Source organism: Somniosus microcephalus, chromosome 15, assembly GCF_052327205.1.
Source record: "Somniosus microcephalus isolate GS21.2 chromosome 15, FLI_Smic_1.0, whole genome shotgun sequence".
Classification (NCBI taxonomy): Eukaryota; Metazoa; Chordata; class Chondrichthyes; order Squaliformes; family Somniosidae; genus Somniosus; species Somniosus microcephalus.
Genome location: NC_141001.1, coordinates 39,883,084 through 39,895,727, shown reverse-complemented (window position 1 = coordinate 39,895,727; position 12,644 = coordinate 39,883,084). Strand labels below are relative to the sequence as shown.

General features: G+C 44.5%; 1 protein-coding gene across 4 annotated transcripts in view; it reads left to right on the top strand.

The window, feature by feature from the left end:
* LOC147106636 (protein phosphatase 1 regulatory subunit 12A-like) overlaps positions 1 to 12,644 on the top strand; it is a 305,116-nt gene that overhangs the window by 154,686 nt on the left and 137,786 nt on the right. For all 4 annotated transcript variants that reach the window (XM_086007660.1, XM_086007657.1, XM_086007656.1 and 1 more), the window contains exon 4: positions 11,711 to 11,870. In XM_086007660.1, coding sequence (XP_085863786.1) covers positions 11,711 to 11,870 — 160 coding nt within the window. The remainder of the gene's footprint in view (positions 1 to 11,710; positions 11,871 to 12,644) is intronic.

Genomic DNA, 12,644 nt, shown 5'->3' with positions numbered 1-12,644 from the left:
AGAAATTCGGGTCGGAGGCTCCGACCTGCACTTACCTAGCGCGCCGGCCGTTGTGCATGGGATTCCGATCCTGGGCCTGCTCCAACTGCCGGCGCGCAGTGCTTGCGTATCCCGGGGCAGAGTTAGTTAGTTAGACCTGTCAAATCCATGAATAGAGTTCAGCCCCAAAACATAACTAAAACTTCAAATAATTTTTTTTTTAAATCACATTTTTAAAATAACTATAAATTACATAAAATAACTATTTTAAACAATAATTTAAATTTTTGAAAAAATTAATTACAGTTTCTAACGGGGCTAAAAATAAACTTACCTTTCTTTAACGTATTTAAAAATAATAAACCTGTGGAAAAAATGTTTAAATTTTACTTAATTCACCACTTACCTTGTTAAAAGCAGGCCTTGCAACTGCTTTTTAAAAGCGTAGCTGCTGGAGACTTACCCTCTCGAAGAAACCTGCAAAAAAAACGGAAGTTCCAGGCGTACGCGCTGCCTCTCCAGCGCACGCGTTCGACCTGTGAACCCCCTCCTTTAAGGGAACGGAAGTTCCGGTTTCCCACGCATGCGCTGTGCATGCACGAAACCGGCATTTTCGTTGGGCTTATGCATGAGTACCCAGCGCGTACTCACCCGTGGGGACCCGAATGTCTGGCCCATGGAGTTTTCTTGTGGTTCGGAGGCGTACACGGGCGGCAAGCCTCCCACCGCAATTTCCAGGCCATTGTTTTCTCGTAACAGTTCTGAGCAACAACGGCAACGCAGTTACTTTAGCCAGGCCACCATATGGCCTGTTGAGCGCACTCATTTCCTGATGCCTTGATAATCCAGTGCATACTTTCCACCGATATCTTGGGTTACAAGGATGGAAGCGTCACTAGACTGTGCCTCTTGAGAGTAATTCATCTTGCCGCGATGATTCACTTTTCGCAGCCCAGTATGATTGCAGTCTGCTTGCCAGTTTACTCTGCTTTGGCCAGATTTCCATGCTGTCTTCTATAATAAGACTATACTTCATCATGTTGTAGTTGAATGTTCCCTGTCAATGATTTTCACTTATTGGTAGGTTCAGAACAAGCAAGTTTACACAAGTATCCAGATCTGAATTGTTGCCACTTTCTCAACCTGGAGCTTGTGATTAGAGCATCCGCCATTGTCAGTTCCTTACCAGGCACATGAGAAACTATGTATTACCAGCTCATGGGATGTAAGGGAACTCTCCATTCATGTTGGCAACGTGTCTGCAGTTTTATACCCCAACAATGATATGAGTGACCTTTCATCAAGGTCAATGTGGGAAATCTTCCCAATCGCAAAGTCGTTGAATCCTTCATGTGCTTATGTTATGGTTTTTTTTTCCATTTGTGCGTATCTCTGCACCATATTGCTTGTTGATTGTGATGAGGAATCGACTGCTTGCCAATTATTTCTGCAGCAGTAAAGCACCTGGTTACGTTGCAGGCCTCATCCTCGGGGTCAGAAAGTATCCGTGTAGATGAATTGCACAGTTCCCTTTGTTCCTAAGCACAGTTTCAACTATCGGCATTGCTTTTAAAGAGATACGGAGTGGGTTTATTCTCGCTGGTGGAACTACTTTGAACTTTCTACCTAGGAATCATCAAACTTCAGAGATTATTGGTGGAGGCATGTGTACTTCCTGATGAGCGTATCCTAAATGCTTCATGTCAAAAGGCATTTGACAAGGTTCCACACAAAAGATTACTGATCAAGATAAAAAATCACGGGATTGGGGGTAATATACTGGCATGGGTGGAAGATTGGCTATCTAACAGAAAACAAAGAGTTGGGATAAATGGTTCGTTCTCGGGCTGGCAATCAGTAACTAGTGGTGTTCCGCAGGGGTCAGTGCTGGGACCCCAACTCTTTACAACCTATATTAACGATTTGGAGGAAGGGACCGAGTGCAACATATCCAAGTTTGCCGACGATACAAAGATGGGAGGGAAAGCAGTGAGTGAGGAGGACATAAAAAACCTGCAAAAGGACATAGACAGGCTAAGTGAGTGGACAGAGATTTGGCAGATGGAATATAATATTGGAAAGTGTGAGGTTATGCACTTTGGCAGAAAAAATCAAAGAGCAAGTTATTATCTAAATGGAGAGAAACTGCAAAGTGCTACAGTACAAAGGGATCTGGGGGTCCCGGTGCATGAAACACAAAAAGTTAGTATGCAGGTGCAGCAGGTGATCAGGAAGGCCAATGGAATCTTGGCTTTTATTGCAAGGGGGATGGAGTATAAAAACAGGGAAGTCTTGCTGCAGTTATACAGGGTATTGGTGAGGCCACACCTGGAATACTGCGTGCAGTTTTGGTTTCCATATTTAAGAAAAGATATACTTGCTCTCGAGGCGGTTCAGAGAAGGTTCACTCGGTTGATTCTGGAGATGAGGGGGTTGACGTATGAGGAAAGGTTGAGTAGGTTGGGCCTCTACTCATTGGAGTTCAGAAAAATGAGAGGCGATCTTATCGAAACATATAAGATTGTGAGGGGGCTTGATCGGGTGGATGCGGTGAGGATGTTTCCACTGATGGGTGAGACTAGAACTAGGGGGCATAATCTTAGAATAAGGGGCTGCCCTTTCAAAACTGAGATGAGGAGAAACTTCTTCACTCAGAGGGTAGTAAATCTATGGAATTTGCTACCCCAGAAAGCTGTGGAAGCTGCAACATTAAATAAATTTTAAATGGAGATAGACAGTTTCCTAGCAGATAAGGGAATTAGGGGTTACGGGGAGAGGGCAGGGAAGTGGGCGTGAGTCTAGATTCAGATCAGCCATGATCCTATTGAATGGCGGAGCAGGCCCGAGGGGCCGTATGGCCTACTCCTGCTCCTACTTCTTATGTTCGTATTTAGGTCTGTGAAAATTCAGTTTATCTGCCTTGTCTTGAAGCTACCCAGTGCTGCATTGAGCCTGGATCTGGGAGGGGTGATCGTATGGCTGGGTTGATTGCAACAGGGGCTCTGCTGGCCTGAATCTCAATTACTAACAAATCCAGTACATCATTTAACGTGCAAGTCTGTGAATGACAGACTAGCTGGGATCCAGCAAACTTCATCTGGACAGAAGGAAAACCCTGTTTCCACAACACATCAGTCGTCACTCCTTTCCTGAAATAACACTGGAGTTTCTCTGAATCACTGTTTACTGTGGATGCAGGATGCACTGGGGCAGTGAAAATTTAGTCAGACTATTGGAATAATAAATTCAGAAGAAATACATATTGGGATCTGGAGTGCACTGCCAGAGTGTGTAGTGGAGGCAAATTCAATTGTGGCTTTCAAAAGGAAATTGGATAAGTACCTGAGGGAAGAAGATTTGCAGGGCTATGGGGAAAGGGCAGGGGAGTGGGACTAGCTGAAGTGCTCTTGCAGAGAGCCGGCACAGGCTCGACGGGCCGAATGGCCTCCTTCTGTGCTGTAACCATTCTGTGATTCTAAGATATTTCACAATAATCTGATTAAATTTACACAATTGTCTTTTGTGCCTTTTAATGCCTTCACTAAAGTTTTACTTGCAGGCCTCAGCTTCTCCCAGAAGCCTGGGCTTGGACACCATATATTTGTGTGGACATTTGACACTGGTGGCTGATTGCAGATTGTGGTCTGAACATTTATAGTGTATCCATTCTTGGGATAAATCAGTGCCATTTAGTCAGCTGAACTGCTGGAATATTTTTCTTTAGCTTCTAGCAGTTTCCAATCAGTTGTTCTTCAAAATTCTTGGAAGGAAAGTTAGGAACAAAATTAAAAGGCTATTTTTAGGTAATGTTTATATTAAGTGTTTTAAAAAAAATTATGCAGAGACCGTGTGTGCCACTTGTATGAGTCTGCACATGCCTGTGTGAGAGAGTGAGGAAAATGGAGTGTTCTCATTACAGATCTTTTGTAGCTTTTGGTTTGTGTTCTATAAATTTCAGAAAGCGCATTAAACTGATAGAGACAGAGTGCATTTCCCATGCTGACAAATTAATTTTTCAAAAAAGGAAGTTGAAAGAAAACCTTTATTTCCTGTGCTTTGTTGATGGTTTGAAAGTGTAAACCTTCTTGTTGCTGACATCTTTGAGGGAGAGATTGATGGTTAGAAAATGGAAACATTCTAATTACTGACACCCGAGACACACACATACACATGGTGAGAGTGCATGCACGAGCGATAGGCTAACAATGACATTCATTATCTTATGTTGAGTTCTTTTATGAAATAGGAGAGAAACCGGGTGAGGGAGCCTCTGGCCACTTGTCCTTAGGGCGTGCAAGAGGGGAGTGGAGGCTACGGGTGAAGTGGAATGATGGGATGGAGGGGATTCAGGCACTGAGTAGTAGTTCAAAAAGGAAGAGGTAGTGATAGCAATGGAAGTGAGCAAGGGTCATGATAGGACTGAGGAAGTGGTAGGAAGGGAAAGGGAGTAATGCCATGGTGAAAAGGCCACCATGGGAGTGAGGGACTGCAGGGAAGCTTAAGTAATATGGGAAAAAGACACAAAAGGAGCCACCAAGAGCTGGAGGTTACATTTTCCTAGCAAATCACCATCAGAAAATGTTGCCTTAGGCCATCAGTGGCACCTTCTCCCGCCATGCTACACCATCCTACCCATCACCTCCGACCCAAAAGCAAAGATAAAAAGAAACCAAAAACACAGAGAAAGACTAATAAGGACAGAGAAGCAAAAATAAGTGTTGCAGGAGAGAGAAGTAGGAGAACTTTCTTGATCAGTACATTTCCAGCCCAACGAGGAAGGAGGCATTGCTGGATCTGGTTCTGGGGAATGAGGTGGGTCAATGAAGCAAGTGTCAGTAGGGGAGCATTTAGGGAACAGTGATCATAGTATTATAAAGTTTAGACTAGCTATGGAAAAGGACAGGGAGCAATCCAGAGTAAAAATACTTAATTGGAGAAAAGCCAATTTCAGTGGTTGAGAATGGATCTGGCCCGGGTAAATTGGAATCAAAGATTGGCAGGCAAAACTGCAATCAAACAATGGGCTGCCTTTAAAGAGGAGATGGCTCGGGTACAGTTGGGAAAGTTGGGTAACCAAAGCCAGAGCTCTGTGGATGAAGAAAGAGATAGAGAGTAAGATGAAGCAGAAAAAGAGCGCGAATGACAGATGTCAGGTTGGGAATACAAGTGAGAATCAGGCTGAATATAGGAAGGTCAGAGGGGAAGTGAAAAAGAAAATAAGAGGGGCAAAGAGAAAGTATGAGAATAAATTGGCAGCTAACATAAAAGAGAATTCAAAAGTGTTCTATAGGCATATAAATTGTAAACGGGTAGTAAGAGGAGGGGTGGGGCTGATTAGGGACCAAAAAGGAGACCTACGCATGGAGGCAGAGGGCATGGCTGAGGTTACTAAATGTGTAATTTGTATCTGTCTTCACCAAGGAAGAAGATGCTGCCAAAGTCATTGTGAAAGAGGAGGTAGTGGAGATACTGAATGGGATAAAAATTGATAGAGGAGGTACTAGAAAGGCTGGCCGTACTTAAAGTAGATAAGTCACCAGGACCGGATGGGATGAATCCTAGAATGCTGAGGGAAGTTAAGGTGGAAATCGCGGAGGTACTGGCCATAATCTTCCGATCCTCCTTAGATACAGGAATGGTGCCAGAGGACTGGAGAATTGCAAACGTTACACCCTTCTTCAAAAAGGATGTAAGGATAAACCCAGCAACTACAGATCAATCAGTTTTACCTCAGCAGTGGGGAATCTTTTAGAAACGATAATCGAGGACAAAATTAACAGTCACTTGGACAAGTGTGGATTAATTAAGAAAAGCCAGCATGGATTTGTTAAAGGCAAATCATGTTTAACTAACTTGATTGAGTTTTTGATGAGGTTACAGAGGGTTGATGAGGGCAATGCGGTTGACGTGGGTACATGGACTTCCAAAAGGCGTTTGATAAAGTGCCACATAATAGACTTGCCAGCAAAGTTGAAGCCCATGGAATAAAAGGGGCAGTGACAGCATGGATACAACATTGGCTAAGTGACAGGAAACAGAGAGTAGTGGTGAACGGTTGTTTATCAGACTGGAGGAAGGTATACAGTGGTGTTCCCCAGGGGTCAGTACTAGGACCACTGCTTTTCTTGATATATATTAATGACTTGGATGTGGGTGTACAGGGCACAATTTCAGATTTTGCAGATGAAACAAAACTTGGAAGTATAGTGAACAATGAGGAGGATAGTGATAGACTTCAAGAAGACATGGACAAGCTGGTGAAATGGGCAGACACGTGCAGATGAAATTTAATGCAGAAAAGTGTGAAGTGATACATTTTGGTAGGAAGAATGAGGAGAAGCTATTTGAACTAAAGAATACAATTCTAAAGCGGGTGCATGAACAGGGAGACCTGGGGGTCTATGTGCACAAATTATTGAAGGTGGCAGGGCAGGTTGAGAAAGAGGTTAGAAGCTGGGGTTGTTCTCTTTGGAGCAGAGAAGGTTGAGAGGAGATTTGATAGAAGTGTTCAAAATCATGATGCGTATAGATAGAGATAAACTGTTCCCATTGGTGGAAGGGTCGCCAACCAGAGGACACAGATTTAAGGTGATTGGCAGAAGAACCATAGGTGACATGAGGGAAAACGTTTTTACGTAGTGAGTGGTTAGGATCTGGAATGCACTGCCCGAGAGGGTGGTGGAGGCAGACTCAATCATGGCTTTCTAAAGGAATTGGATAAGTACCTGAAGGAAAAAAAATTGCAGGGCTACGGGGAAAGGGCGGGGGAGTGGGACTAGCTGAAGTGCTCTTGGGGAGAGCTGGCACGGGCTCGACGGGCCAAATGGCCGCCTTCCGTGCTGTAACCATTCTATGATTCTATGAGAAAAGAATGAAACAGAAACAGAAGAGGAGATATAGCACGAGGAACAGCGAAACGAAGACTTTAATAGAGACAGGTTAAGAGAAACATTGGCCCTGAAATTGCGGTCTCTGTAATGGCGTACTCTCAGAGTACGCTGTTGTAATCCAATTGAAAGGCCCCGCAGCTTCTGGATTTCTGCATGCATGAAATCCGGAACTTGCAATCTGTCAAGGACAGACCATCCGAATCACATGCAAAATGAGTATTGCCGGCTATTTGGGCTATTTGTCCAACAGTTGCCCACGCAACTCTTACGGCTGGTAAAAGCAGGCGCAGGGCCTGCTTTCATCAGTGTAAGGGTATATATATAAGGCTTCAATAAAACATTTAAAAATACAAAATGATGCACATACATTTTGAATTAGTTGATGCAAATATTGGCCAGGGTTAAGATGTTTAAAATTATCAAAAAAATTAAATTTTTATTGAGGTTGGTGCAATGAAGGAACTTAAGAATAAAATTGCAATTCAGTACATTTATAATTATTAGAATTCTGTACATTGTATAATTATTTGGGGATTCCATTGCATATTAATAGCAGATTCCCTTCGTAAATGATTGCAATGGAATCCTCCTTTGTCATTGATGGACTGGGCCCATGTGATCCCAGGGATGCTTCCAAATCGCCTGCGTCCCTGGGATCCGTGGGCCTTTACACTGTCGTCCGCCTGGAGGCCTGAGACCGCAGCTCTTTGCAGCCTGAATGTCAGGAGATACTTTTGGAATTGTAGCAGGTCAGAAGCGTACCCCAGAGGTACGCTCCCGACCGCAATTTCTAGGCCAATATTTGACTTGCCGTGTGCAACGGCACAGGAGATCCGCTAACGGCTAGCGTAGTTAAAATAGCAGAATGTGGGAAAGACCTTCTGCATAGAGTGCCTCTACCATGGTTTGGCTCCCCTTAGCCCTCCCCCCCGCCCCCCCCCCCCAAACCAAAGAAAGAAAGAATTGCATTTATATAACGCCTTTCATGACCACAAGACGTCCAAAAGCACTTTATAGCCAATGAAGTACTTTTGAAGTGTAGTCACTGTTGTAATGTAGGAAACCCACAGCAAGGTTCCACAAACAGCAATGAGATAATAACCTGTTAATCTGTTTTAATGTTGGCTGAGGGATAAATATTAACCAGGACACCGGTGAGACTTCCTCTGTTCTTCTTTGAAATAGTGTCATGGGATCTTTTATGTCCACCTGAGAGGCCTCGGTTTAACATCTCAGCTGACAGTGCAGCACTCCCTCAGTACTGCACTGGAGTGTTAGCCTAGATTTTGTGCCCAAGTCTCTGGAGTGGGACTTGAATTCACAATCTTCTGACTCCGAGACAAGAGTGCTACCACTGAGACACAGCTGACACCTTGTTTTCTTGAGTGTAGGTGCTACCGACGGTGGGGCCTCTGCTAAATGAAGGGGTGTCTTGTTCTCAAATTCAGCTGCTTTATTTTAAACATTTAAATTGTCATAAAAAAATTTAAGGTGTCTTTCTGCCTTTCAATCAGTAGGGTTTGGGAAGCAAGTGCATGAAGGAAATGTCATTGAGGGGAAATCGATCAAATAGTAAGTGGAGAGAATCACTTTTACCATCCATTTAAATGGGGAGAGTTGCTCCCCATCCATTTAAAGAAAGGGAGCCATCACCTGATGGAAAAGTAACTGATCGCTAGGGCATGTGTGAGGCTCCACTGAATGGAGCAGAGTTACTAAATCTGACCACACCTGTCAATACCTTTACCAATGAACCAGCAGCAGAGCTAAACTTACTCACCTCAAGCTTAATTCCAGAGGAGAATGGTGGGAGTTATATGAAACCTGTTGACCTGGAGTGGTTTAAGTGTAAAATACTTGCATTTACTTGCTACGTACTCATTCATTTACATGCTCCCACACGAGAGGATTATTTGCTCAATGGAAGCTCGAGGAACAGCACCTCATCTTTCGATTAGGCACTTTACAGCCTTCCGGACTCAACATAGAGTTCAACAATTTCAGATCATAACCACCGCTCTGTTGGTAATGATTCTGCCATTGCCATTTACACCTCCTCTAGACCTATCTTTTATTTCTTTACTTGTTCCATTACCATCCCATTTTGCCTCGCACCATCATCCCATTTGTCATTTAATCTCTGCTGCCTTTCACCCTATCACCGACCTTCCCTTTTGTTCTTCCCTCCCCCCTTTCCCTGCCTCTGTATTTGCTTAAAACCTGTTGGGCCGGATATTCCGATCCCTACGGGTGGGTACGCGCTGTGTACCCACCCGTAGGGACATCGGAAATGCCGGTTTCAGGTATGCACTGCGCATGCGCTGGAAACCGGCATTTCCGATCTGTCAAGAATGGTCTTGACAGATCCTCCGGCTGCCCTGGAGCAGGGCCTCTGTGGGTGGATAGTTCCGCTTTTTGGAGACCCTCCGCCCACAGAAAACCCTTACAATTCTTGCGCCTGGTTACCAGGATAAGAGTTGAAAAAGTAAAAAAAAAAAAATTTCCACTGATTTATCATTTCAAAATACTTTAAGAAAAGGTAAGTTTATTTTTAGCCAAGTTAAAAAGTTTAATTATTTTTTTCAAAAATTTAAATTTTTGCTTAAAATAGTTAATTTATGTAATTTCAAGTCATTTAAAAAATGTGATGTTTTAAAAAAAAATGTATTTAAAGTTTTAGTATGTTTTGGGGGTGATCTCCATTGATATACTTGACAGGTCTTCCTGTCAAATGTATGAAGGGAGATTCCCTCCTTTGATTGGCTCCCCATGGCTCACATGATCACAGGGACGCTGCGAACTACCTGGGCCTCTGGGATATGTGGGCCCTGTGCACCGGCAGTTTGGAGAGGCCCAGCACCGGAACTGTGCGCCTCCCGGGAGCCCTCAGGTAAGGGCGCAGATTTTTCCAGATCGCAGCCCTCCGCCTGCGGGAGGCCTGCGATCGGAATATCTGGGCCGTTACACCTCTAACTTTTTCCACTTCTGATGAAAGGTCATTCATTGGCCTGAAACGTTAACTTTGTTTCTCCTTCTACAGATGCTGCCTGACCTGCGGAGTATTTCCAACATTTTCTGTTTTTATTTCAGATTTCCAGCAGTATTTTGCTTTTGTATTAGATCATCTGGGATTGTTTCAAAGTTTTAAGTTGTTCACAGTATGTTGGCTGCAGATTATGTGTGTGCTGGCAGCAGAACTCCATTGTAAATCTTTGGCATCCTACCCTAGATATTGGCAGAGCCAAGCCAACCTGATCCATCAAAGAGCTCTGCGTCATCCTCCCCGCACCCCACCATTGCTGGACTAGTTAACAGCTCCTGGTGTACATACAAGCCATGAGTGTAATGCTAGAGAGCTAGCTCTGAGTGCTGGAAGCTTGTTTGTCTCTGGATAGCGTACAAGGACACACTGCCAGGTACCAGCACTAGTGGTGTAAAGGGTCAATATCCAGCTATCTCCAAATCATTTGCACCCTCATCATGTACTCATTCTGTGTATACTTCTCTGATCATGTGTCTGTCTCTTACTCTCTCTCACTGTCTATTTGTCATTTTGAGTCAGCTGTGTCTCAGTGGGTAGCACCTCTCACCTCTGAGTCGGAAGGCCGGGAGGTTCAAATCCCACTCCAGAGACTTGAGCACAAAATTTAGGCTGGCACTTCTGTGCTGCACTGTTGAAATGCCATCTTTCGGATGAGACATTAAACCAAGGCCCCGTCTACCCTCTCAATTGACGTAAAAGATCCCACTATTGTGAAGAAGAGCAGGGGAGTTCTCCTTCTGTCCTGCCAATATTTATCCCTCAACCAACATCACTAAAAGCCATCTGGCCTGACAGAGGTGAAAGTGCTACCCAGTGAGCCATGGCTGACATTTAAACACGATCATTTCTGGTTATCTCTTCCTGCGCTCCAACGTTCTGGTAACCTTTGCTACAGGACTGCCTCTCAGCAATCTATTTCAAAAACTGACTGCCTTTGCAGGCGAGAGTGCTACCACCAAGCCAATGCTGACACCTCCTGAACTTGTCTTTCTCATAAATCGTGCAGCGCTTTGGGAAGTCCTAAAGGAATTCTCATTCTTCCCACTCTGTGTGGTGCAACTTAAATGGCAGCAGCAGCCGAGAACAATGGAAGAAAGTATTGGGGAGAAAATGATAAAAATTGCAAAAATGGCAGCATATCCAGTGAAACCAACGGATGCATGGTGCAAAATATATTCGCAGACATTTGGACGCAATCTTGCCAGCCCTGGGGAGGCAGGTTTGGAGGCAGGACTGCCGACAAAATGGCAGAATCTGGGGGCGAGTACCCATCCCGCCCCCAACCCGCCTCTGTACTATCTTCCCAGGAGGTGGGTAGCTGACCCGCGCCGGGTCCCGGCTCCTGGAGGTGGGAAGGGGATTACAGCCACTTAACTGCCTGTTAACAGGCAGTTAAGAGGATTATCCCCATTTTTCCAACAGAGGCGCGGGCTTCCCGACATCAGGAAATCCCGCCAGGGTCGCTGAGGCGAGCAGCGGGTCTACGGGGGGTTGGAGGGGTGCAAAAGTGCGCTGTGGAGGTAAGTGATGGGTGCAAGTGTAGAGAGGTAAGTGTGTGAGGTGAGTGGAAAGTGATAGAAAATGTTTACTTACCTTTGACCTTGTTAAGCCTGCCCAGGAATAAACAATCAAGGGAAAATAGCATGGGTTGGCTGCAAGTCGATGGAAGCGGGACTAAAACCTGACAAGCGGCAGTCCCGCCTCCAACGCACCCCCATTGACAAAATCATCTCCTTTGAGGGAGCGCCAGGTCTTGTGCTGATGTGACAATGACGAGTTTCATACATCTCGATTTCAGGGATCGATGTGGAGGTAGCCAGGAAGGAGGAAGAGCAGCGAATGGTCCAGGATGCCAGGCAATGGCTAAATCGAGGGAAACTGGAAGATATTCGGCACCCAAAAACTGGAGCGAGTGCCCTTCATGTTGCAGCAGCCAAAGGCTACTTGGAGGTCATGAAGTGAGTGCACTGTCATTGTGGTTATGCCAAAAAGAATTGAGTGTTCCCAGTGTTAGCAAACACATTTTACCCGGTTTCAAAAAGGAGATTTTTTTTTTAAACAAATGTAGAATCTTTAATATTTGATGTTTAGTTGATATTGCTTCGTCTACAAGGACTTTGCCGCTTCATGGAATGGGAACAAACTTTACTTGCTGTAAAACCGAGAACATCAGGGGCAGGCTATGAGATGAGGAGGAGGGTTGACATGGGTGCAGGAAGGTTCTTCAAGGTGAACCAGGCTAAGAGAAGTATGGGACAAAATAATAGTCTGAGGAATCCTTGAGCTAAATATACCTGAATAACTAATGTACAGTTGGAGCTGACGGCTCAAGAACTGGGTTAGCAGTTGAGATCGCAAACCAGGTCAATTAGGAGAGCCCAGCACTCCAATGTTACAGTATCAAGGCTGTGACTTATCCAGAATAGCAACTGTAAAGTCTGTGGGTTGTGCAGTTAATAAATACACAGACTTCAGAAGTAACAAACAAAACAGGTCTTTACTATTCGAAGGTCCGGGCGAATCTGCCCCAGCAATCCTGCCACAACACTTATATACTGGTGTGGTCACTATCGGTATTACAGTATACAGAAGCCAAACAAATAGTGCCACACCTAAAGTAGTTCTCTTAAAGGTGAACGGTTACATTCAATAGTTCCCTTAAAGGTAGACGGGTACATACACTACAATCCTCCCTTTTTAGCTTATTACTTACAGAGTCTCCGTTAAACATA